The sequence below is a fragment of the Vidua chalybeata genome, chromosome 2 (genome assembly GCF_026979565.1).
Source record: "Vidua chalybeata isolate OUT-0048 chromosome 2, bVidCha1 merged haplotype, whole genome shotgun sequence".
NCBI lineage: Eukaryota > Metazoa > Chordata > Aves > Passeriformes > Viduidae > Vidua > Vidua chalybeata.
Window position 1 is genome coordinate 63,471,817 of NC_071531.1, and position 26,624 is coordinate 63,498,440.

Sequence of the window (26,624 nt, forward strand, 5' to 3'; positions counted from 1 at the left end):
CTCAAGTGTTCCATAATGGGTTTCTCTAGATTTAGATCAACTGTAAACTAGTCCCTAAACTATATGATTTTTATAAGCTTCAGCAATAGAAGTCATAACAATTTTAAACTGTAAAAGTCCACTTGAGACATTAATTTTGAAGAATAAAGAATTTTAGGAAAGTTAAGATGATAGTTAAACTAGATGTTGCTGAGTTAGCAGAAATAGATAAATAGGCTTTGCTCATAGTTAACAGTAGCTGGATCTTAGATAAGATATCCAGCATCTAGTAACTCATTGCTTGTCAACTTTATGTTTGGGTAGCTGTGCTTATCATGAAAAACAGAATGTGATAAACAGATTTCAGGGACACAAAAGCAGTTGCAGACTTCCCATACTTGAGGAATCCATTGAACACAGGAAAACTACAAGGATTCATTTGTCACGTATGCATTAAAAAGGTAGAGAGGTCAGAACGAGGAAGACTTATTTTACTTCATTTTGGAGACCCCTCCCCAAAGTGGACCCCCGACTCATTTCAGGGAACAAAACCATGTGTGCTTAATAGCCTTTCTGCCAATTAGCAGACTAAGCGGAGCAGAGGAAGTGACAGGGATATGAATATGCATTCATATTTTGAGGTATTCAAGACTTCTGTAAATAAAAGGGCTTTGTAATACCTGTGACTTTTGCAGTGCACATTAGGGAATTATCCCACGTACTGCCGGCTGTTGTAATAAACATACACTTTCTAACTTTAAACTGATAGAGAGTTTTGTGTCCGTCTCAGTTGGATATCAATATTAGATCGATAGTCATATTTTAGTAAATCACACTATTAAACCATGGTTAGAGCAGGAAAAAATCAGGTTATATCTCTATAAAAGGTCAGCTGGGGGAGGCATGGGAGGAGGTTCAAGTTTGCCAACCATCTATAGCAGCACTTTTATATGAAGGGTTCTTTTAAGACAAAGGAAATAATATGTATCAAAAAGTTTTGTATACTCCATTGAAGTGATGCGTGGAATAAATAAATAGACTCCGTAGCTTGGTGTAATTATGAAGTGGGTATGTATGTCAGCGCCTGGCACAAGTGAGATAGCTCTCCAAAACTTGTGCCCTGAGCCTCAGTCTGACCCACACTTTTATTGTGAAGATTTCAGTACAGTTGTTTACTTGCATGTTGTTTATTTTGATGTTTGACTGTTATATGACAAATTTTCAGTAAACCTTTTGGAATAATAGAGTTTAAGTTAATTCTTGTTAAAATTGATTTTTGTTTAGTCTCAGTGATGTTAACTTTCAGTTCTTTTAGATATATTTATTAAGGTTAAGTTTTAGTGAAGTTGACTTTAAGTTTTGTTGAAGTATACCTGTTTGCAGAAAAGGAAACAAAATTTTGATCTTTATACCACAGAAGCTGTAAAAGTACTGAAGGAACTGAATGCAAGCAAAAATGACCAAATTATTTCTGATTTTGTGCATTGTGCACTTACATCCAATAACTTCTCTGGCTTGGAGATGCAAGATTCTCATTTGTTTAGTACAGCACAGTCCTTAAATGTTCTACATAATGTCACAGACCCCTTATTTGTACAATAATATCTGCCATTTCAGAGCCTACAGTGTAATACCCCCAGTCAGCCATCCATGCTGACTCTTCATGTATCTATACTTAACTAAAAACTTTTCAGAGTGAAATCCTACATTTTTGCCAACAATCCTGGGGCAGAGAAAAATCTGTAGAAAGCTTATAGGACAAAAAGCGAGTATATGGAATAAAGAGATCCTCTTATTTTACCTCATCAACTACATACAACATTCCTTTCTTCCTGCCCTAAGAAGCTGGCTGTTGCCACTTTATTCTTAGCTTAATCATAAAAAACATCACAGCCGTGTATTTGAAAAGCATTTGATTGATGCTTCTTATTTCTAAAAGTATTCCTTAAACATAGTGGCCATTCATCATGATAATAAATTTTTAAAAAAATTAAATTTATGAAAACAGAGTGCTTTTAACAATGCTAGAAAAAGAAAAGTAATATAATCATTATACTGAATAGAAGTTAAAATACAGCAAATCTGTAAAGCTCTGTAAAAAGTTGCCATGGGCACAGGATATACATCTTGCAACTTGCATGTTAAATTGCTCCTTTCCATTCTTTTTCTGAATAAAAATATCTGTTGGTCTCAAATATGCCAGTTTTAATTTCATTTGCCTGACATCTTTCCCTAGCAAGGTTGATCCTCTCAATATTTAACATACCTTTACAAATGCTCACAGGCTATTGATCAGCATAGATTTCTGAGCTTTGCTGCACTTTAGCTTGATTCCCAGCTGCCCTACCATTTAATACCCATTTCTCTACTCTGTTTTCTGGGGATTTATTTCCTCATTTTTCTTTTTGCTTGGAAACTGATTCACAGGTTGGGATGTTCTTGCTGTAATCACAGTTCAACTACACATTATGTGGAAAGATGAATATTTTAGAAAAACTAGTTATGAGACACTTGAAAAGAAAGCATATCTGTAGGGACTGGTAGAGTGCTACACTAAGACACCATATGGACACACATGACCTTCTCTGGTGAAGGGACTGCATTCCAACCTACCCAATTTGTGTAGTCAAACAGGACACGCCTCACTGGTCTGGTGTATGTGACCCCAAGAATTACAAAATACAGACAAGGGAGAAGACAGTAGGGGGAAATGCTTTCTCCTGTGCTGACTATACAGCCTCCTCCACAGTCCTCCAGGGATGTGCTCCTGGAAGTTGTGATGGTCAGCAATGGGATGAGCAATGAACTAGTTTTCCCACGAGACTGAATTCCTGGTCATTACCCCATTCTTTAGCCTGTATTGATCTTAGCACATCTGAGGAAGACAAAAGGATGAAGACAAAAGTTCAGAAAGATGCAGCCAGAAAGTTTGCAGTAAAAGAGAGTTCAGTCACACAGATGAGGCAGCTGAGATCTTTCAGGACAGCGATCCTGAAAGCCGCGCTGAAAAGGCAGTGTGTTCTCCATCTGACAGTCCTGGTGCAGCTCTTCATGCCTCTGTTTCTGATGCCACACATACCTCCCATCTACATTTAAAATGCGTATTAAGTCCCCCCAAGCATCTGTCCTCTATTTCTCATAAAAGCAGCTGTTTTAATGTCTGGCAGCTTAACCACTTTCTGTACAAGTGATGACAGCCTGAAGAGGAGTGACACAACTCTGTAACACCAAATAGAGTAGCAGCAATTAGCGGATTATTCCTATTTTGTTTTAAGTGTCTTTGGCCACTACCACAGCTCTTTCTCTAACCTGCTTTGATTCCACTCTCCTCACTTTTACATTAATCCAGAATCTGAAGGTCTCAACAAATATGAAGGTTTCACAGTACTGCAGAGCATGTGCCCCAGGCCACTCAGCATCACAATGAGTGGAGGGCTCAAGGTGGCCAGCTCCAGGACCTTACAAACATGAGGCAGTGCTCAAGACAGACCTAGAAAAGGGTGCTACACAAAAGTAACAGATGACCGTGTCTTCAGTCTTGTCTGTACTACTAAGGAAAATATATCTTGTCTGTCTGGGAGCCAGCTACATTACAGAGAGCTGATTGCAATCATATGCAGTTATTGCAGTAGAAAAGAAGGTAAATTAGAAGTATAGGCTGGAGAAACTTCTTGACCTCTTCATTCAGTAGTATTTGGTCTTGTGACTTGTACACTGAGTGTGAACTCCTTATCTGAGTTGTTTCCCCCTCTGCCACACATTTAATATAGTACTCTGAGAAAATCCACTTAAAACCATTTATATACACTGCACTTCATCTTCAGTTATGTGCAGACTATATTTCCCCTTTGTCTAACGTTGTAAGAACTTATTAACTTTGAGTACACCAATGTTTTCATATGCTTATATACAAGCACAGGATAAGCAATGAATACAAAAATAACCAGTGAACTGGAAATTACCTCTCTTTTTAAGAATTGTTTCCTGACATTTTTTTAAGTGTCCCCAGAAAGTACTAACAGAAGTCCTAATCCAAACCCTCAAAGCACAGTCTCACTTTTTCACTTGTGCACCTTAATGGCAAACCTGTCCATAAGAGCAGTTTTGGGAGGGTAGCACAAAAAAGAGCCTGCAGACTACAACTCACAAACAAAGCAATAGTATGAGATTAAAAAAAAAAAGAAAATAAGGTTTACCTGGTTCAGATCAAAGATATCAAACACTCGTTTAATGTATAGGTCTCCTTGAGGATCCAGCCCTTGAAGATCCAAAAGTTTCTTGAATTCATGCAGACTAAGCAGCCCAGATGGACATTCTCTCATAAATTTGCTGTAATAATGGTGCATCTGTGCAGGGGGATCTGGTAAGGATTCTTGGGAGCCCATGTTGTTACACAGTAAGCATCCCTTTTTGTCTGTTCACATTTCTATCTCTCAGGTTCAAAGTCTTGCTCATGACCACAGCTCAGGTTAATATGGCTTTTAAATGGCTACGTTAAACATCTTACAGCATAAGTTTCTATTTTTGTGTAGTGCCTATCTCTACTCATGAGATTACCTTTAATGCCCAAGTCTAAAATAGATGGGATTTCAAATTGTGGCTAAAGTAGAAGCAAAGAGCACCATGGTTAAGTTCAAGTTCATCATGCCTCCAGTGACAACAAACATGCCTGTTATTAAAAAAATAAAGAGAATATTATAAAAGTGATTGATTTTGAATTATGTACAAACCATTAGCAAAACACAAGAGTCTAATTCTCGAATAGTTGTAAGGAATATCTATAATTTTTGCTACAAATAAGGATGGAAAAGTTGAAAATGCAAACAGCAATGCTTGTAATTACATCCTCTTTGCTGTAAGTGGATTAAGCCTTTCTAAAAATTGAGCCCTTTGAATTCCTCATTGATGTACTGTTTATCATAAATATGCTGTGTGGGATCTTGTATTTGTGTGCAAATTGCATCCTATTTCTTCCCTCTCAGCATGGGTTTCCAGATATAACACACGATTTTGGTCACCAGCCTTGTCACAGCATTTGAGTGGAAGAGGAATCTTTTATAGGAATCCTTAACAGGAATCAACTTAGTCTGGTATGTAAATTAAAAACAGGTTTGCTCTTGGTCCTGCTGTAGTCCTGCTTTTTATTTTACAGCTTTCAGAAGCTGAATTCCTTCTTCCTCCATAAGCTCAGGTAAGGGGTTAGATATCAGTAATACTTCTGTACTGATTAGCTTTTATACAAGGAGATGAGCAGCTCAGGAGTGTTACTATAGGACAAAGAAAAGAGGAGCTATAAATACCGGTGTAAACATATAGGATGTTAGTGACACAGAAACAAGACACTGCCACTTATCCTTTTCATTTATAATCAGGGGAGTTTAAGAGCACAGTCCTGTGAGGTGGTGAGTGCCCATGAAAAATAACAACCATCCTCCAGTCTGAATCCAGCCAGAGAACAATTAATATTATAAGATCAGGTCAGTTTTTGAGAAGGACTCCCATACTCCTAATGGTCTGTGCTTTAGCTCTCTCCACAACATCAACAAGATTATTATCATATACTTCAAAATATGGCATATGAGTAAGAAAACTTGAACACTTCTCAGATGCCCATGAACCTGTGAAGACCAAACAGAAAGATACAGACACTGCCATCAGTTTAGCCAAAACTGGTTCAATAGGCAAAGAACATAGAGCAAAGTGGATGGTCAGTGTGTTGCCTTTCCTGCAGAGACCATGTCGCAGCCGTAGACCTGCTGTGTTATCCCAGTGACTGAGAGAGAATGGGAACACACCCTGTGCAGGGATTTCATCTGCAGGAATTTGCTGGCTAGAACACTGAGGGTAAATGAAGGGCATGCAAGGACAAGGGAGGTGAAAGGAAAGCAGACAAACCTCTTGGGGATGCACAGTCTGATGACAGTTCTGAACTTTCTTTTTCCGCCATCATGCCCTGCTCTTAAAGAAATGACCAGCGATTGTGTCAAACAGCAAAGTGGTTTAACCCCAAGTTGCAACTGAGGGGTTAAACCACAGGTTAAACTGAGGCAACTCTCACCCCACCCTGCCCCTGGTGGGATGGAGAGGAGACTAGGAAAAAAACCTGGTAGAACTAGAGAGTTTAGACAGGAGTAGTTTAATAATTAAATTAAAATAAATATAGTAACTAATAATAATAATGCAGGAGAGGAATAAAACCCAAGAAAAACCAGTGGTGTACAATACAATTTCTCACCACCCTCTGAGAGATGCCCAGTCTGTCCCTGAGCAACAATTGGCCCCTCCCATTTCCCCTTAGTATATATATTGGGAATGACATTCTATGGTATGGAGTATCCCTTTGGCCAGTTTGGGTCAGCTATCCTTGCTGTGATCCCTCCCAGCTTCTTGTGCACCTCCTCCGTGGCAGAGCATGAGACACTGAAAAGTCCTTGACTTAGAATAAATACTACACAGCAACAACCAAAGCATCAGTGTGTTATCTATATTACTCCTAGTAAATAAAAAACACAGTATTGTATTGGATACTAGGAAGAAAATGAACTCTATCCCAGTTGAAGCCAAGACAACAGAGTGTCAGGAACAAGACTTAAAGCAGGCTGAAAATGTGACATGATATAGTTAGGTTAAGAGCTGTCCATCTGTAAGTCACCCAGTGCTAATCATCCTTCCTATTTTCTCTTTTTCTCTTGGACAATAACAGCTCCCTTCCATCTCTTCACATGACCTTTTACAGACACTGGTCACTGGATTTCATTCTAGGAGCAGGGAACTTGGGAGCTGCTCACATATACTGATCCCTCTCCCCTCCCTCCTCTTTCCCCCCCCCCAGATAAAAACATACATTACTTCTGCTTGTTGCTTCCAAATAGCAAGTCTTCTTGGGGAAGTGTGCCCACAGTGACTGCGGCATGTGAGAGACTGGTGCACTGCCTTAGAGAAGGGCCTCAGAAGTCCAACTTTTTGTAAGATTTTGTACATTCTGGCAAAAAAACTTAGAATGCTAAGTTAAAGTTGGAATGCTTTTAAAGTAATACCTGTTTTCAGAATCACTTTATCTTAATAAGAATAACTAAAACACCTGTAAAGACACCAAAAAGGCCTGAGTAAAAACAATCTGATTTATAGTTCAGTGTTCTGGTTTGAAAGCAAAACCAGTGAGAGACACCAAGTCAGAAATACAATTTATTGGGAAAAGGGAAAAAAGACAAAAATACATGCAATGATACAAAAGGAAGACCACTGACAAAATCAGAATACAACCTGACACCCCTTTGGCCAGCGTGCTGGTAGCAGTCCAAATTGGAGTGGCTGCAGTCCTCCTGGAGTGGCAGATGTGGTTGCTGTGTCTTCTCAGAAACCTGTGGAAAGGCTGCCTTTCAGTCTAGAAATCCCTGGATTTATCCAGGTGGGAATGCCTAGCTTCTCCCCCTGGGCGGAGCATCTCACAATGGGCTGATGTTATTCTGAGTCACGAGGTGTGTCTTTAATCACCTGTTAAACAGAACTGGCTCCTGGAGAGTGTTATCTCTGAGTCATGTGGCAAGACATTGATGGGCCTATTAACAGGAGATAAGGAAAACTGTCCAGATGCAACTGCTACTCAGATGGTAATAGGAAACATCTTGGTGCTCAGTCTTGGACATTCAGTCTCACAGCATCCCCCACCCCTAGCAGGCGATTAGAACAGTATAACTTGGTTGATATAACATCTGACATAAAAAGAAACGTGAGTTTTATGGGGCACAAAAAGACTAAATTTTTTAACCCTCTGCATAGTCTGACGGCACTTAATGAGCTGCAGGCAAAGCATGTACTGAGACAGTAGAAAGTCTATAGAAATCACTTGTTCCAGAAGCCAAAGGCATTGGAGCATTTTTATTTATAAATAAAACCAGAAAATTGATAACAATGTGGAGGCAAACTGAATAAATTAATATAGCCAAGACATTTCAAAGAATGCTGAAACAATGGGTGTCGAGACTAGTTTGTGTATAGAAAACCTAGTGAAAAAATTCCTAATGAGCTATCTGTTCCAAACAAAGCTGATTCTAAAAGGTGAAGATAAAATTACAGTATCTATTGAGATGCCAAGAAGCTTTCTGGAACCTGTACAATATTCTAGGAATCAAAAAAATCATACAAACAGGCAACAGTGGGACTATGCACTTACACAGAAAATGATAGTCCCATAATAAAGATTGCTAGTTCAAGGACAATCAATGCAACAGCATGGGCACACAGAAAACGCACATTGCAGGTAAAGCAAAACTGTCTCTGTAGGGAACCATGAGAAAAAAAAGATCAGATTACTTAGTTCTGCTCTGAAAATGGTATAAAAACTCTTAGTTCTAGAAGGGATAATGTAATTTAGATTTCTTTACAAGTGAAAAAAGGTCCTTTTTTTTGACAGAAGTTGAAAATAGAGGTTGAGCCTTTTAAAAAAAGAAACCCACATGACAACAAAACAAAACTTCCCAGAAGTGTGATCAGGAGCTAACTTGAAATATAAAAAAGCAGAAAACTAAAATAATAAAGATGACTTTTTCTTGGGTATTGTGAAAACAGTGGCACCTTGGCACTAAGCAGCCCATACTACATCCCTGTGTTGTGGAGCAAGGACACACATCTTTCCCCGCTGATGGATGCAGCTGAACGCTACCTCTTTGAAGTGTAATGCAACAAAGAGAACTGCTATCCTGTGAAGTGGCAAATGCCAAGTTTTACATCTATTTGAATAAAAACCTTATCTACAGATTTTTGCTTAAATTCATGTCATCTTTGCCAATTAACTTCTTGCATCTGCTCCAGCTCAATCTGGCCTCACTTTCTGTTTCCTTCCTTAGCAATTTCTATGTGGCGTTTTCTCTGAAAAAAGCCACATCTCTCTCTTGTGACTCAGCTCGTGCTTCTAGACTTTGCTCCATTTCTCTTTCTCAATCCCTCTCTTTCCAGCACTCCATTGCTATCAGGTGCTGGATCCTACCAGTACTGCATGCATATGGAGATCTGTCACTGCTCATTTTGGTGGCAGAGGGGCTCTGTGTGGGCAGGACCAGAGGAAGCACCATTGCAGGCATTCCTATGTCCCTGACTTCAGAGCACGGTTTCCTTCCCCCTATCCTGCCATCTCCCTCTAGTACCTTCCAGCTCCCCATAGGCATATGGCCACTCATCATCTATAGTCAACTTCAGAGTCCATTTATGTCTGTTAAGGTAGATGCAACCTACCTCCCAGCTCAAGCAAATCTGGCTGAGGTATTTTCAGAGGGACTACCCAGACAAATTAAACACAATCATCTGGACAAGACACAAACTTTTGGAAAGAGAAGGCTATCCTCCCAGAAGAGCTGGAATCGCCTATCCTAGCCAGAAAATTTACCTATGAAGGCTTTCAGTGTTAAGGGCTTTTAGATAGATCCAAATTCACTCTCACCCCCAACAATGTTTTGATGCCACAGGCAGTTTTCATGAAGGATTTCAGCTTAGACAAATTGGATTTTTCTAGTTAATAATGCTACATATAGATCCTTAAACAACTCTAAATCCTGGCTTCCTGTTTTTATCTGCCTACACAGCACAGCTATTTGGAAGAAATTTGAAATTTTTTTTCTTTTTCTTTCTTTTTTTTTTTCTTTCTTACTAGCAATAGAATCCCCAGAGTTAAGCACTTTGGAAAAAGGAAAGCCAAGCCAATAGAGTCATCGGCAAACATTTAATTAAAAGACGAGGCTGTCTTCCTTAATTAAGGGACGTTGTTTTCCTTCCTAGTGCCTGGAGTCTTTCCCCAGGTGAGCAGACGCTGAGCCACTGGCGTCTCCTAGTGGCCTGGGCTCGCAAGACAAGAGCTCGTGTTCTTTCTAAAGAGCACGCTGGTATTTCTGTCCAGTAATCCCTGTTCCAGTGCTTTTCTGGGACACTGGGGAGGCTATGTGGAGAGACACCTCCAGGGGTTGGATCCTGTGGTTGCCACTGCCTGACCTCTCCCCCTCTCACTGCAGAGAGCAACCAACCACATTTATTCCCTCATGTTGTTTCTGTCCGACTGTCAGCTCTCTTTCTGATGGAGAATGAATCTCTGGTTAAGATTTTAACTATCTTTTCAACACTTTTTCTCCATAGGTGGCATTTCAGTTCCACAAGGGTTTCAATTAATATACAAAGAAGGGGTGAGGCACTATTAACCTCCTGCTCAGCCTTGAACATTTATTCCCATCTCTTTATACTTGTGCCTTGATTTTGTAAATTTTGCTTTTTTTACATTTCACTTGTTTTTTTTCTCTCTCCTCAAAAGCTGTTATCTACTTATTCCTGTCTATTCCTGGGTTTTTTGACTGCATTTCCTCCACTCCATTTATTAATTCTTTCCATTTATCTTCTTGAAGTAAAAAAAAAAAAAAAATCTTCTTTCTGATCTATGCAAAAATTGAAGTCTGCCTTCCTTCCACTACCTAGCTTTAAAAGTTGCTTTTTAAAAGAGGTGAACAGGGAAATAAAACAGCTGTACAACTCTTTTAAAAGCTTTCCAAATAAGAATAAAAATGGCAATGATAAAATAAAGAAGAAAACCAGAAAAGATTTATTGTAACTGTCTGAAAATGCAGCTCTGAACAGAATTTACTTTAGAAATGGTGGATAAAGTAATTTTGAAAAAGGAGCATGAAGACAAAAATATTCGCACAACCTACCAGTAGTGAAAGGGGAAAACCCGAGGGTTTTAAGGCTCTCATCCACCCCCACCTACAAGGAAACAAACTTGTTTAGGAGATTTTTTAAGAACTTGTCAATAGGTGGGTCCTTCTCTTTGGAGTGACCTTAACTTGTTCTCAGGTGCTTCTGCAGGGACTCTCTTGAAGACAAAACATGACATTTATGTTCATGTTGTATAAGAGCTTGTGTCAGGTTTGCAGCCTTGGTACTCTTGCTAGACTTGAAATAGACCATACAGCATCATTAGCATTGGGAAAAAAAGTTCAGATCTCACAGAAATGTCTCACAGAAATTATCAGGTTATTTAAATATTATCATGGATGAAATTCACATGAAAGCACCTGAATAAAGGGTATAAATCAGGGCTAGTGAAATTTGGGAACTAACCTTCTTACTGAAAACAGACTCTTCATGACTCTCCAATTAAAAGTTCATACTTTGATTTAACATCCCATCTAAACTAAGCATGGCATAAGTACTTTTCCTAATATAATCCTAAGGTTAAAAAGATCTAGCAATATGTCTTTATGTATATAAATCTGAAGCAGCAAGAACATGGGGAGACACTATAAAGTAATCATATTGCTTTATTTGAATAATCCACTTAACACACATGTTCTGTTCACAGGCTCAGTGATGGGTTTTCAGATGATAAAGTGATACAAATTTGAATATTTAAAGCCTAGCACTTTTGTTATCATAGAAACTGGAAGCTGACAGAGTCATCGTCAGCAATTTCAGGTTCAGGGAGAAGCTTGCATTCATATAAGTTTGTTGTTTTCTTGGAATCTCACTTCCTAAAATCTAAATGCATGCATGCTGCAAGAAATTTCATCTCAAATTAATTTCCTCATCTACTAATATAATAGATTTGACAGTGATTTTTACCACCATGGCAGCAGAGAAAATTTGATCCTTGATGAGAGAAAATTAACATGCAGAATTCAAGGTGGAGTGTGTTTGGAGGGGACAGGGTGAAGAAAACAAAAGAAAACTAATGGTGCAATTTTCAATGTCAAAATAAAATGGCATCATGTCTTTTTACACCTGTGTGTATTATGCCACTTCAGAACCTTGATTTATGTGTAGGATTTTTTCATAAACTGATTAAAAAAAAAATCTTCTGTTAAGCAAGAGTTAGTTTCCACTGACTTAGGTAAGTTGTTTTTCTCTTGATGTATGAGGCAGGGCAGAGAGACTTGGTTCATCTAACTTGGAAAGAGCTGAGTCATCTTGAAGTAAGATCCTTTGTCTCTGCTAAGCATGGAAAGGAGTCTTGAACTGGATTTCTGCATTAAGACCAGAATCCAGAAGACAAATGCTTTTCTATTGTACTCTGTCTGAGCCATGCTCTCGTTAGAAGTGTTGATGCAGTTGGAATGACCAAAAATATTATGAGGATACTTTTACTGAGAAAGCCACACCAAGCCATAGAACTCACAAATGCATTTCTCTTGGCAAGCTGGTATGGGCACAGCTCATTTTGCTTGTTATGTAAGTCAGTCCCCTAAGCCAGCCTGAAGCCCCACAGAATGACTTCACAGAAAACATAAATTACAACAGATAAATATACACATCATGTCTAAATAAACAGATGCAGTGCAAATGCCAAAGAGGAAACTTATGAAATCCTGGCATGTTGTTTGAGAAGTCCTGGTTCTTGTTTGCCACAGGGTTTTCAATGAGACTTTCACAAGACTTTATTCAAGGCAAGAGAAGAATAAAACTGAGCTACAGCTTATCTAGATGTTGTGTGTTGTATCTGAATAATGTAGCTAAATTTTTGCCATTTAATAAAAATAGTTTTTTTTTAAATTAGTATTTAAAAGAAAAACATAAAACATTCTAATAAAACATTCTGGTTCACTTGATTAATTTTCCTAAGTGTTTAAGCCTTTCCAACTACTAAATTATACAAATAGATTGGTCAGGGATTAAAACTTGTGAGCCGTTTTTCTGGGAATGGAAGCCCCATTCTTCATCTCATTTCCATCTCCAAATGGATATAGACTATACAATCTAATGTAACTGACAATTCTAAATGTGCCATTCCTGTTCTGCCTTCTGAATAACTTTACCTGGTCCTATTGCTGCAGCTGAGCAACAGCTCAATTAAGAAAGCACACACTAAAATCTATGCCTCAGATTAGTAGTAGCTAGTGGAGGATTGTTACAGCATCTTGCAGAACAGGAAATGAATATCAGATATTTAGTGGGAGCACATTATTAAATAATGAGGTTTTAAGCCTAGGGAAAGCAGGTGTACAGTGGATTTTATGAAGCCCTAAAGGCCAAATGATTGTTAAATTTCATTAAAATGGGGGGAAGACTTCCAAACTGATAAAAAACTGAAGCATCTTTTTTCTGTATAACATGGAACATTAATTTAAAAAGCCCTTCTGAGAATAGCAAAACAAAAGCCTAGACCAATACAAACAATGTCTTTTGTCCCCTAAAACCCCAAATGTTGGTACCCCAGCTCCATCTTGTATTTTCTCTAGGCCAAAGAAAACAAGTGCCTGATCATTTTGTCAGCCAACTGTTGCCTTAAACAATGAATAAAATCTTAATTCTACATGAATGGGGCATTCATTCTGGGTATGTCCCTGCTACCCAGCTGCCAAATTTTATGAAAACACTAGGAAATTATTAACTGAAATGTTTACTCTTTGAAATTTGGTGGAAATATACCAATTGATTAAAAAGTTCTGGGGATACCAGAGAAGGGGATGAGAGCTTGATTGGTAGCAAGAGTCTAACTGATGCATACATAACCTGAGAAGTTTAAGGCATACATCTTAATATTCCTCAAATGAATTGTGCAAACTGCTCCATGGGTGATAAGCTAGTTGTAGTGGGAGAAAGGCAATTAGGAATTTCTAAAATACCAACAATACAAAAAGGATGTTCCTCCATAAAATAAAGAGCCAAAATCCCCAACACCCAAAGCTCCCCACGCTTTTCAAGAGCACTGAAGTTTCAAGGGCTTTTTGCAGTGGACATTAATGCTTAAACAACTTAAACTGGAAATGCTTAAACAACTTAAACTGGAAAAGCTCTTCAGTGAGCTCAGACACTGTCCGTGTGCGCTGTCCAGGAAGGTTAGCATTCATAAAGCTTTTCTGGGGAACTTAATGCATCAAATTTTTAGTTCAAAAGAGGACAGCAAATTAACAATTTCTGCCAGTCAGGCAGACTGGAAGTTTGCTCATCATCTGTAACTAGCATATTTATTGAGTTAGGTGATACTACTTAATCAAATTTCAGTCTGTTTAACCATTTGGTGGGAAGAAAAGAGCGTGCAAGGAGCCTTGTTTTATAGGAAGAGTCCTTGAAGATTATGGAAGAAAGAATTACAAAATTCCAAAAAAGCAAGCTGAATTGGGAGTGGAGATGTGTATGGAAACACAAGAAAACAGTGTAATAGTAAAAACACACGATGTACCTTATACTCTCAACATTTTTTGAAACAAGTATAATTAATTACATAATTGCATATCTCTGAACTCATTGAGATAAATAATGTGGGTAGAGAACATTAATGCTTTATTGTTTTTTTTGAATATTTTTTATACCAAGATGGGCCCATCTGCTCTATTAGCCGAAAGCTGAGTTTTTATTATTGACAATTCAGCCTAAGCCTAATTTCTGTGACTATTTTAGGAATTACAGATGACTCTTCACTCCTTTTGTCACATTTGGTAGAAAGTGTTACCGTGGCTTAAGGGGAAAATAACTCCGGATGAGTCTCGTAGCTAGGAGGAAGCTGTATGAAGGCTGAGTTGGAATAACATAATACAGCAACACATCTAACAGCTGCTGGACGGATCTTTAGCAGGACCTAGGATGTTAAGCAGTAAAATCGGGATGATGGGTCAAAACCAATATGTACCTTTGGAAAAGGGGGATTGACTGATACCGAATTAGGCCACAGAAGGTGTTCTGAATGAATCCTGCAACAGAAGGAATCTTATTGTGTCTATGTTGCATAATCTGAAAGCATTAATACCTATGGATCCAGCTGAACACTCACTGCCTTAGAAAGATTTTACAAGCAGCTATATAAAAAAAATTTCAATTATTAATGCACACTGAAAATAATAATAAAAATCTGGTTTTCAAAAATGAGAAACCATCAGGGTGTATTAGAATGACTGTATTCAAATTGGCAAAATGTACTGGGAACAGAGCATTCAACATTGTTTGCCAGCCATTCTTGGTTATCTGCTTGGAGTTTTCTATTGAATCGCTTCCATTACCTCTGAGCAGGGAGCTTGCAGCTCTCTGAGGCGTGTCTCTGAGTGCATCAAATGATACAGCCATAAGAAAGCCGGGAAGTCAAGAATGAATTCTTACCTTATTCATGTCAAATGTGTGAAATACTTGTTCAACATAGTTGTTAGCTTCAGGAGTAAGTCCATGTAGATCCAGGACATGTTTAAATTCATGCAGACAAAGCTGACCGGATGGGCACTCCTTCATAAACTTTGTGTACCAGTGGTGAATTTCCATAGCATTAATGTCATCTGCTGATCCAGCAGCACCCATTGCATCAAACATACCAGGTAATCTTTTTCAGCATTTATTCATCCAAATGTTGATTCTTGCTTCCCAACAATGATCATTCAAACACCAACTCTGCCTTTGAGAGCTACTTTAAACCTATTACAGATCACTACTGAGATAGACTAAGTAAATATAGCACCCTAGAAAGATTACTGGCACCCAGTTTTAGTACCCTGTGGTTTTAGCAGCTAATTAGAGTCTTTGTGCACAGTCAGTCTGCAGAGCCTCAGATGAACTGATTATACCAGTTCTCATCTTGTACTTGCATCTGTGGTGCTAAAGGTGTTTAAACTGGATGAATATTAAAAAAACAACATGCAGGAACTTTGAGGGTAATTTCTAAACCTTCATTTTTACAATTTATAAAGTTTTAACAAAAACTTAGAACCATTTTAATACTTGTATACATTTTGTGCAGCTGCCTTGGAGCTTGTATACATTTTGTGCAGCTGACTTTTCATTTTTATTATTTCTGTATATATGGTGATCCAAATCTTACCTTAGAGGTCAAAACTGAAACACAATTTGACTTGGATAACCTGAAAAAACTGAAAGTGGCCGTACACTAAGCACAAAAAACTTGTTTTTAGACAGGAATTCTACAAGCAACTGAGTCTCCTGTAAGCCAGTGTTGTCTGGAAAATTGCTTCCCCACTGCCACTGCTCTTTCAGTTCCATCCTTTCCCTTCCTTTAGACCAGCAGAAGTGTTTGTGGTTGCACTTGGGGACAAGTGGCAAAGCTTGCAATAAGATTGCAAAATAAATACAGTTAGCTTTAGAAAACATTGCTTACATTTTTGCATTGCCTGGTGTCACAATAGTGGGTTTTACAAAAGAACAGATAAAGTGAGGGTGGAAAAGGGTGGCCAGCAGTATGGGGGGTGCAGGACTTCTGCTTCTGATGCTTCAAAATTGTTTGTGGAAACTTGTAGTGTCATAATGTCTGTGCTGTATTGCAGTAGATAGCAGTGTACAGGTTTACAGCATTTAAGCCCTACAGCAGATACTATGGCATGAAGTGGTTAGAGACTACCCTGGTAGAATGTAAAGATACAGCTGTTACACCTAAGGCTGCTGCCAAGATGGTGTCTCACCATTGGCACTGCAGTGATGTCTCACCAGAGCAAGGTGAGCACCATTCAAGCAACTTTACTCTGGAGAGCAGGGCACAGTCCCATTGCCCTTGAGTGCTGTGCAGCTGCATGAGACCAATTTTTCTCTTGGCCAAGGCTCCTGCTTGCTCAGTTGCAAAAGCAGTGTCAACAGTCAGGAGAGTTCCTTCAAGATGGCAAAAGAACTGAACGCTACTGTTGGACATGTCATGAGTCCTGGTTTTCAGGTGCCAGGAGTGATGAGCATTGTGGTGGTGAATTCATGGGGTGTACACTGGTGGTGGAACCAGCTGGGCAAGCTGCCTCTGATACATAACGTTTAGGACCACTGTATGCAGGTTCATGTGGTTCTCCAGTATTTTTAGGCAAATAAAGAGCTGTGACTTGCTCTTGCTCTGTAAAAGATCATGTAAGATCAGAATGTAAGATAGTTTCAGAAATGGGTACAAGCCTTCAGTGTAAAAGGGCAATGAGCTGGGCTGTTGCTGGAACAGACTTTCAGCACATATTTGCACCTATGTTGCATAAACCAGAGTCTGCAGCTAGTCAGGGCAATGCTGCTGAGGAGGGAGAGAGGGGGGGAAAAGTGTACGTGAATGCCCGGAGGACTTCAACAGAGACATATAATGTAGTTATCATTAAAATGTGATTTTTCCTAATCTCTACTCATTCCTTGCATCACTTCTAACAGTCTCCCCAGAGCAAAAATAGCTGCCCACTAACATCCTGTCAGTTATAAGATCAAGACCTTCAATACTGAGAAGCAGCAGGGATTTTCTTTATGAAGTACTGAATAAAACCAGAATCTGAAACATGTGAAGTGGTATTTGGAAATATGTCACTTCAAAATATCCCTAGCAGGCAAAGAATGCCATATTTTAAATAACAAAGAACAGCAGGCAAAAGAAAGGCAGCTTAAAATGGCAATCTTCAGTCTTTTATTGTTTTTCATCACATTTAAATTTTCAATAGCTAGGAACTGGAAATGCCAACACAGAATTTCCCAAGTGTATATCTACCAAATTTCTTGTTCAATGAAAAGAGAAAGTTTTAAAAACCTCAAATGTTACTGAGAATTCGTTCCCCCTCACCCCCCCCACCCTCCCAAAATAACAGCAATGTTCAAAAGAAAAAAAAAATCAAAGCTTTGAACCACAGGTTTCAGAAGCCATAGACAGGGTTTTTTTAGTAAATAAAGTGGCCTGCAATTGGTTTTGTACATTTTCATTTTCAAACTTTCTTCTGAAAAAAGCAACATCAAAAAAAATGGGAATATTAAGAAATAAGCCATCTCAGTCCTTGAAAATGTGCATATTTCTTTCATATGGCATGGAAGACTCTCCGAGCTCTGTTGTTATTTTCCTTCTGGAAGACAAGGTTAAAATGTCAGAAAAATCTACATTTCATTTAAATAACTCTTCATGATAATCACCAAGCTATACTAAATTATCTATTTGATGAATCTGAAAAAAACCATCAAATTTTAAGGTGGAACATTTGAAAAAAATAAGCATATGAACAAGCATGACATGCTTATCAGCAAAGGTCATTATTTAAAAAGAGTTAAAAGAAAACATGAGAAGACTTCAAGAAGCAGTGCAATAAACCAGACTAAAATGGAAACATTGGATGCTAGAATTAGGTGCAAGTAGGAGAAGAAGCTGCTTTTCAAGGAGTTCTTGGCCATGTTCCTGCTAGAATAGCTTTACTGAGGGATTATAGTGATGAAGTGCACACAGATTAGAAGGGCTATGCTGGCAACACTGTTCTTTTTAGCCATTTAATATCCTCACTTTCACTCTGAGGAAAAGTTACTTCACTATTTAAAGCACAATTTTCTCAGACCTATTGCATGCCCACATCCACATTAGCTGGGAAGTACATTTTTTTTCATGTGTATTACCCTCCAACAAAGTCCAGAAGTAGAATGAAGGAGAATGTAGAAGCAGGGAACTCTCATTGTAGGTCTGCAAGCAATGTAATACAAAAGGGAGAAAAGGCAGATGGAAAAGATAAGCAACACCTATCAGAGGGACTGAATGAAAGGCTCTCCAAGAAAGGATGAAAAAATTATATGTTAAATTATGCCATAAATGTGAGGCCTGAAAAGAAAAAAAACTCAACTTACGCTCACAGTAAAAAACAAAATTTAGTTCAAATTACTTAATTCCAGTATCAATGGTTACACACACAGAAACCTATTGCCTATTGAGCAGTGTCTCTTTCAAATAAGCATGTGCTTATTTGCCTCTGAATATGATTGTAAAGAACCACCCATGTCACCTGGAACCTCCTAGCCCTGTTCCAGATGGCACTTAGACCTTCATATGTGATGGTGGGGACTGAAGGCTACTAACATAGGTTACAAAATAAAAAGCCTTAAGGGCTTAGCCTGTATCTAGGAAATTTCAAGTTTTCTATAGATGATGTTTTCTATATAAGATAGGGGAAAGTCCAATGAAGCATTTGAAACTTAAGAATTGCAGACAATGAGGACAACACTATCAGGACACAGAAATCCACATCTATTATAGGGAGAAGTTTCAAGAGACTGAACTCTGACCCCAACTTTTCCCCAAAGTAAAATTCACACTAAGTCTCTCTCAGTGTTATATATTAGCACCATCAGTCTCTGCAAGCCACAAGAATAAAACATTTGGACTTAAAGATGTAAGAAGACAGCACCATTTAAATGTTTTATCTGGTCTCCCTACTACAATGACAGGCAATGATCTTACGTGTAGACATAAAAACCACAGGTCCCTGAAATGAAAAGTCTTATTTGCCTTTAACCTCAAGACAGACTTTCTGGAATTCTTTGAAACATTGCTGCAAAACAATTTGAGAAAGAATTAGATTTCTTAAAAAAAAAAATAAAAAAAAGAATGTTTGTGCAATTATAATGTGGAACTGATTAGCACGAGGTGGTATGGAGGCTAAAAGTAAATATATGTTTAAAAAAATAGATAATTTCAGGCAGAAAAAGCCCATTTAACTCATTTGTTGAATCTCTTCTTTGAATGAGTGGCCATAGGCTGCTGGAAGCAGAGAGGGTGATTGAGGGGTGCCTGTTCCCTAGGCATATGCTCCTGGCTTTTGCCAGAGACAGGAGAGCAGAGACAGGAGAGTTGACCTGGGTATCTTAGACCTGTCTAGTGAAGTGTGGCTATTTTTATACCAGACATGACCCAGAGAGTGTTTAACTGGCTTACCTTATCCAGCTGGTGGTCAGACTGACTGACTGAAGATCAATCATTTTGGAAAAATTATGGTGTTCTGAAGGTTCTGTCTTAGATGGATGTCTGGGTACAATGCAGGTTTGCCTCATTGCAGGTTTACTTGTAAATAAAAGGTTTATTTGTAAATTGCATATTTACCATAAAAGCATTCATGTAAATTATATTTTCTCTACAGTTTCTATTTGCATCTTCCTATAATTTTTTTTTCACACAGGTTTAATGCTTCTTTTTTAGGATATTTTCTGATTTAATTTGCTTGTAAGCTTCACAGTGTGCTTGTATGTGAAAATACACAACTCTGAATACATAATAATAAACCTGTAAATTAGTGCCTTGTTATTGTTTTAGGTCCTGTATCTGTTTTCTTACATGACAAAAATACTTATGCAGGAATCTGTCTGCTATCAAAATCATGAAGCATAAAGGGACAACGAGGTTCTTCTGATACCAACTAATAAGAGAACAAATTGTTGTGATAGCCTACACTGAGGAAATGACTAGATGGCAATTAAACTTTAATTCTTCCTCTTATCTTTTTACAATAAATAATAATTTCTTGTGGTTCTCAAACTTCATTAGATGCCTTTTAAAATTAGTTTTGTAAGTGGGTTCTGAATTGTTGTTAAGGTTACTTAATACTCTAATGCTACTAAAGCCCTTTATAAAGCATTAAGATGACACCATAATCTTTCTGGGACTCTTACACAACACACACTACTCTGTATTAAAAAAAAAGAAAAGAAGAAAGGCAACCATCCCCTTTCTTCTACCTAAGCAGAAAAAAGAGATAGGATAAAAAAAGCTTATTTTTTTCTTCAGAAGGATAGTAAATATCATAAAATTCACTGAAAGGAATTAGTGAAACAATTGGACAAATAATATTTGGTGATTATATAAACTCAATTTGAAGAACATATATGACATGCTTACACCACCTTTTAAAGAATTCTGACATTTAATAAGTCACAATTTGATTTGAGAGAAGTATTGCATGTAATCTGTCAGTCCCTCCCTGAGACAGAGTCTGGGATTATCTAAGTGGCAAGATTAGAGCAATGTGAAGAGGCAGGGGAATTCATGGTGCACAAAGCACCAGATTCTCTCACAGACCAGAGGGACTCAGTGGGAAAAACAAGTCCAGTCCACATATTCAAGTCCAGTGCAGCAGGGGATGCCTCCCCATGAAAAATCCAAATATGGATATCTGTGCTCTGTGTGCATCTGTGCTTATAGCTGAACATTCTACTAACTCTGGAAGCCCAGAATCGGCCACATTTTGCTTCTTTTGTTAAATAACAAAATGTTCTTTAGGGAACATTTTTAGGGAAATTTGGGAGAAAACATATGGGAGAAAATATTTGAAAATTAAATGTAATTTAATGTAATTTACCCTGTGAAAGGACTTCAGTAATTCTGCCATGCTTCCCCTCAGACTACTAAGTTTTCCTTGAAAAGCTATGTTGGCAGTTTACAGCTTTGCTGCAGTTTGCAAGCATAGTCTGCTTTGTGGATATGGTGATAGATAGAATTTTTCTCTTTAATTTTTAAACAGTATGAGATCTTTTAAATCTAAACAGAACATTTCATTTTATATTCTGAATATAGGCAACCCGAAAGTCCCTTTAAAATGTATTTCTAGTGAGAACTACTGAGAACTCCTACAAATATTCATAAGCATGTAGAGAATTACAAGCTAGTAACTCAGCATGGTTAATAATCCATAACAGAGGACATGTAAGGAGTGGCCTGTAAGGTCCATCCATGGTCCATGCCTGGTCAGCAGCAGCTGATGTAGAATGGACTTGTGTGATTCCAGTAACTTACTTTGTACCATATCCAAAACCTCTGGACAGCCAGGATGCCAATTTTTTACGTGAGTTCAGACTGAAAGAACCTGGTAACTTTTTTTACTCCTGTATTTTTCTGTCAGAAGGACTCTGAAGGGTTGAGAGCAAAGTATAATAATAATGGGATAGGACAAAGAAAACAAAGAGGAAAATAATATCTTTTAGTCTTACTATCAGCATTTGATATTACACCCTGAGAGGTAATGAACAAAAATAAAACCAGCATGGAATTTAATTAAAAAAAAAAGATGCATGAAGGTCTTTCAAACTTTTATAGCTTATATTCCTCAAGAGGAATTTCATAACCACTGTGCTATGCAGCTCTGACTGTGCTCTAAAGTTGTTTCATGCTGCCACAGCAATCTCAAGGTAGTTCCTGGCTGCTGGAATTCTTGACCAACTTTAAGATATGAAAAAATACTGGCATGAACAACATTTATTTGAGTGTTCTTTTAACTGAGTATTGACAAGGACTATTGCTTTTGTTTTTGTCTAACGTGTATTTTTACAAAAAACACTCAAATAAATATATTTTGTAAAAATACATGTTAGAGGACTTACACTGAGAAGCTGCGCTCTATGAGTAAAAAGGCACAACTCCAGTGTATTTAGAGGAGGAATTTAATCAGCACATGCAATTTAAAATAAAGGCAAGGAAATCTGTTAGTGTTTAGAATGCAAAGATCATTGTTTCCAGACATTTTTGCTGATCTATTGCAGACTTCTTCTTTGCATTTTTAAAGTGTTTTCATCATTGTGGAACAGGTCATAATATCAGCATTCACTATTAAGAGTAAATCACTTGAACTCTAAGCTGTGAAAAATTTCATTCAGACTTGCAATCACAATTTGAAAAGAAGCTAAGGGGGAAAAAAACAGATTGGGGTTCCAAAGCTGTCTGAAGGTTTAATTTCATGAAAAGAAATGTGCTCTGTAGCTTAAGAAGTGGGAGTTTCCTATTCTCTTTGTGAAACCAGGTAGGTTCCCCATAGCTGTTAGACTAAGACCCTTTAATAGACTAGTTTTTCTTTCTCTCACAGTTCTTAAAAATCACCATGTTGATATGATTTGTCTAAAACATAAGATACACCTCTTAGAGCAGTTCTATCAGTCTGAAGAGTTACTCAAAATTAATTCTTGCTTTTGCATTAATGAGTTGGAGATCTATTTTCCAGGCTGTTAGCAAAGAAATTAATGTATTCACTCTGCTCCTCTTCCTCAAAAAAAAAAAAACAAACAGACCCAAAAAACAACAACAACAACAAAAAACCCCCCACCAAAAAAAACAAAAAAAACCCCCCAGAAAACCCAAGAAAGAAAACAAACAAACAAAACCAACAAAGCAAGCAAACAAACAAACAAAAAACAAACAAAAAAAACCACAAATAAAACCCCCACAAAAATAAATTAAGTGAAATAAATTCTGTCTTCATTACTCTTTTGCTAGTTTTGACTGCCAAAATATTTTGCAACAATAACTGAAGGCTAAAGCCATGCTCAGGTTTTCTGAATTAGGCTTGACCTGTGTGTCTACTTCACATAATTTAAGAAAACTCCTTGAAGTATTAAACATATTTTTGCTAATAAATTCAAGAATACAAATAAAATCATGCTTTTTTTCTTGGAAAGAGCATCCACAAAGCATTGTAACACCTGTTCAGTAGCATGTCTTTAAAGAAAATTTTTTACTTGGACATAGGATTATTTTAATTTTTTTAGGAGGAATCTTATTTAGAAAGAAAAATAATTGCATTTACATTCACAAGGAATTGTGTGTGTATAAAAGGAGCCAAAAAAATTGTAAAGAAGAAACAACTGAACAAAAGCTAATAGAGAAAGGAGAGAACAGAAATTAAATTCAGGAGGGTATAGAAGCCCTAGCTGAGCAAATTAACTCTTTATCATCAGTAGGTGAATAATGACAGTTGATTTGTCCTCTTATGCCTTAAAGGTGACATTGGAGTTTTTAAAACACAGTACTGCCAGTACTCCAGTCTGCAGTACTGGAGTAAAGGTTTCTGAAAAAAAAAATCCCGGGTCCTTAATGGGGAAGCAATTCAAACTTTGCATGCAAATATCTGCTCTTTACTTTTCACCTTAAAGGTATCTGAAAGCTTTTAATTCTAAATTGAATTAGCAGTTTGCAGAAGCTGCAGAAAAGCAACTTATTAATGGGAACAGGGTGAGCTGCAGCTTCTCTGAATGGTGTTGCAGTGCTACAGTTCTACAGCTGTAGAAACAATTGGGGGCAAATTTGTCCACAGAGGCAAAACATGGCAACTAAGCACATGTAACTTGGAGTGGTAAAAATAATCAAGCTGAGTAGCTGTACTTACCCAGAGCAACTCCTCAAGTGTAACAACTTCTGTTGTGGTTGTGTTGGGTTGTCTGTGGCCAGATGCCCACCCAACAGCTCTCATTCCACCTCCTCAGCAGGACAGGGGAAAAGAGAAGATGAAAAAGCTCAAGGGTCAAGTTAAAGAGAGGGAGTTTGCTTACCAATTACTCTCATGAGGAAAACAGTCTTGACTTGGAGAAAATTAATGTAGTTTATTCTCCATTAAAATAGAGTACCAACCAGAGAAAGAAAGACAAAACAAAACCTTCCCCAAAGTCCCTCTTTTTGACCTGCTCAAATTCTCTCTCTCATTCCTGACTTCTCTACTCCCTCCTTCCAAGCAGTACAGGTAATGGGGGCTGTAGTAAGTCCATAACAGCTCCTCTTTGCCTCTCCTTTCTCTGCATTCTTTTCCTCTCCTGTAGGATGGCTCTTTCCCATGGGCTACAGCATTTCAGGATCAACCTGCTCCAACATGGGTTCTTCATGGACCATGGCTCCTTCAGGGCACGTGCACCTTCCACAGTGTGGTCCTTTCCATGGGCTGCAGTGTGGGTGCCTGCTCCAGTGTGATCTCCTTCAGGGAGAATCTCTGCTTGGACACCTGGAACATCTCGTCCTCTGACTTAGGTGTCTGCAGGGCTGCTTTTCACACCCTCCCCTCACTCCTGACTGACTGTGCCCTTTTGCCCTTTCTCACATGGACTTTTCCTGAGGCACTGCCATTGTGGCTGCAGGGTACAGCTGTGCCTTGTGGTCAACCTCGTGGAATGAGCTGGAACTGGCTGTGCTCAGTATGGGGCAGTCCTCACCACTCCTCACCAAGGCCACTCTGCAGCCCCCCACCAGCACCCTGTACATTGCTTCAACCACAATTTCAGTGTAGCTGAGGATGAGGACAAAAGCAGACCCCATCTGCATCAAAAGACAGGAGAAACCAATCACTTCCCATTAAAAACTCCCTGGAAAAATTGTGACAATGCCGCAGTCAGGGTCATCATAAAACAGGCATTCCTCATTCTGAGTGAATACAATCAGACAGCTGTTGGTTTTCAGACTGTAAACATAGATGTAAGATCTCCAGGTGTGCAGGCAAACTGTTCTCTTAATAGCCTATGTTTGGAAAAAACCAACAGTAGATCTCTAAAAAGTTCAATGACAATAAAAGCAAATACACGTCAGTGATGAAGATTTCCAAAGCACCAAGGCCAGGAAAGCCATGTCTGGGTCACTCAATCAGGGCATCTTACTAAGAATTTTGTAATGCAGCTATATCCTCACACAGTGGAGGGAAACAAACTATGTGCAACAAATGAAACCAATGTTTTTAAATTCTGCAAGGCTTTAACTTCTTGTAACTTGGTCAGGGCTTTTACGGAGAAAGATAAAATAATATATACAAAGTGCTTAGAAGACTTCAGTGCACACCATTCCACCAGAAGAAGTAGCAGAAAATGTCCTTAATGGGCAGTTTCTAATTTAGTACACTTTTAAGTAGCTGAAAACTTCTCATTTTTATGATAATTAATTCTGGTTTTTTTCAACCAGCTGTATAAAGTAAAACCAAACCATCCGGCCAACATAGTGTATAATTTGCTGTGATTAAAATTAAAGAACTGGACTGCAGGCCAACTCTTTTTGCTATCCCATGTGTCTTCACACTGGATCTGTACTATCTGACACCATCAATGTGTCTTCCACACATTGCCAGTAGTAGTACAGAAAGCTGTTTTATTTTAATTTTACTTCAGTGATGGAAAGAGTCCGTGTTTTAAAAATCAATTCCTTTATTTCAGATAAGAAAATACAGGACAGAAAGAGATTTGTCTTAGAGCTGCAGTAAAACCATGCTGGTGCCAGAGTGTGTGCAGATCTGACACTTGACTTAGTCACTTGGCATCTTGGGGATGAGGTCCCCTCCCACAGCTCTGTCTCCATCCGTGGAAGGGGTGATGAAGAGCTGCCTTCTGCTGCGGGGCTGCAGCAGCTCCCAGCGGACATTTTAGGGTGCATTTACTCAAGGGTCTGCTTGCACAGTGGCTGTGACTTCAGCAAGGAGAGTAGCAGTAACAGCAGAGAAAAGGGGTGAAGGAGTAACTTCTTTCAGACAGAATATTCATGTTGCCTAATCTGCATTGCCTAATAACTCTGCTTGAATTACTGAATGTCTTAAGATAGATGCAAAGCAGTCAATGATGTCATTTCAATAAATGAAGTGCAACCAACGTGACAAATAGAGGCTAAACACACCTAGAAACTGTAATGCAACCTTGTGTCAGACTTTGCCTCACACCCTGAATTATGATGCCACTGCACTCAGAGAGCAAGGGAAGTCAGCTTTGTGCAAGCTTAGTGTTACCTGCAACAAGTCTGACACTGGTAGCACTTCAGATGCCTGTGCTTCTGGTCTTAAGGTTGTTGTATTTTCCCACAGAATTGTGTTGAAAGGCTGGGTTTAGTGCATTTCTCCCTATTGGCAGAAAAGTCACCTTAGGGAACCGCTAGTATTTCTGGCAATTTTATTGGGCATCTGCTCAGTTTCAGGCACATAATAATGATAAGGCTGCTATATCATGCTTATAACACACATTTAAAGAGACTGCTTAATGCATGAACTAAAATCTGACAGTTCAATTGCAGAGTGCTCTTGCTTTTCTACAAACTGCATTTACTGAATAAAAGATTAACAAACAAAACACAGCAGTTTTTCCTCTGTCAAAATTACTAAAATGTTTTTGAATGATTTCAACATTTTTGCTAATTAAGAAACTGTTTTTCTCCCTCAGAAAATAACTTAGAGTCATTATATTAACAATCTAAATGAAATAGCAGG

At 38.3% G+C, this 26,624-nt stretch overlaps 1 protein-coding gene and 1 long non-coding RNA gene across 2 annotated transcripts in view; both read right to left on the reverse strand.

Moving 5' to 3' along the window:
• The window catches only part of GUCA1C (guanylate cyclase activator 1C), a 40,356-nt gene extending 25,107 nt beyond the window's left edge, over positions 1-15,249 (reverse strand). The window contains exon 1 of the mRNA XM_053935382.1: positions 15,046-15,249. Within this exon, the coding sequence (XP_053791357.1) occupies positions 15,046-15,249 (204 nt within the window). The remainder of the gene's footprint in view (positions 1-15,045) is intronic.
• A 2,239-nt stretch (positions 15,250-17,488) lies between these two features.
• Positions 17,489-23,875, reverse strand: LOC128784656 (uncharacterized). The gene is made up of 3 exons (XR_008429569.1): positions 23,790-23,875; positions 19,580-19,705; positions 17,489-17,732 (listed from the first exon to the last, which is right to left on the reverse strand). It is a non-coding gene; the product is annotated as an uncharacterized LOC128784656 (long non-coding RNA).
• Positions 23,876-26,624: the final 2,749 nt, after the last annotated feature.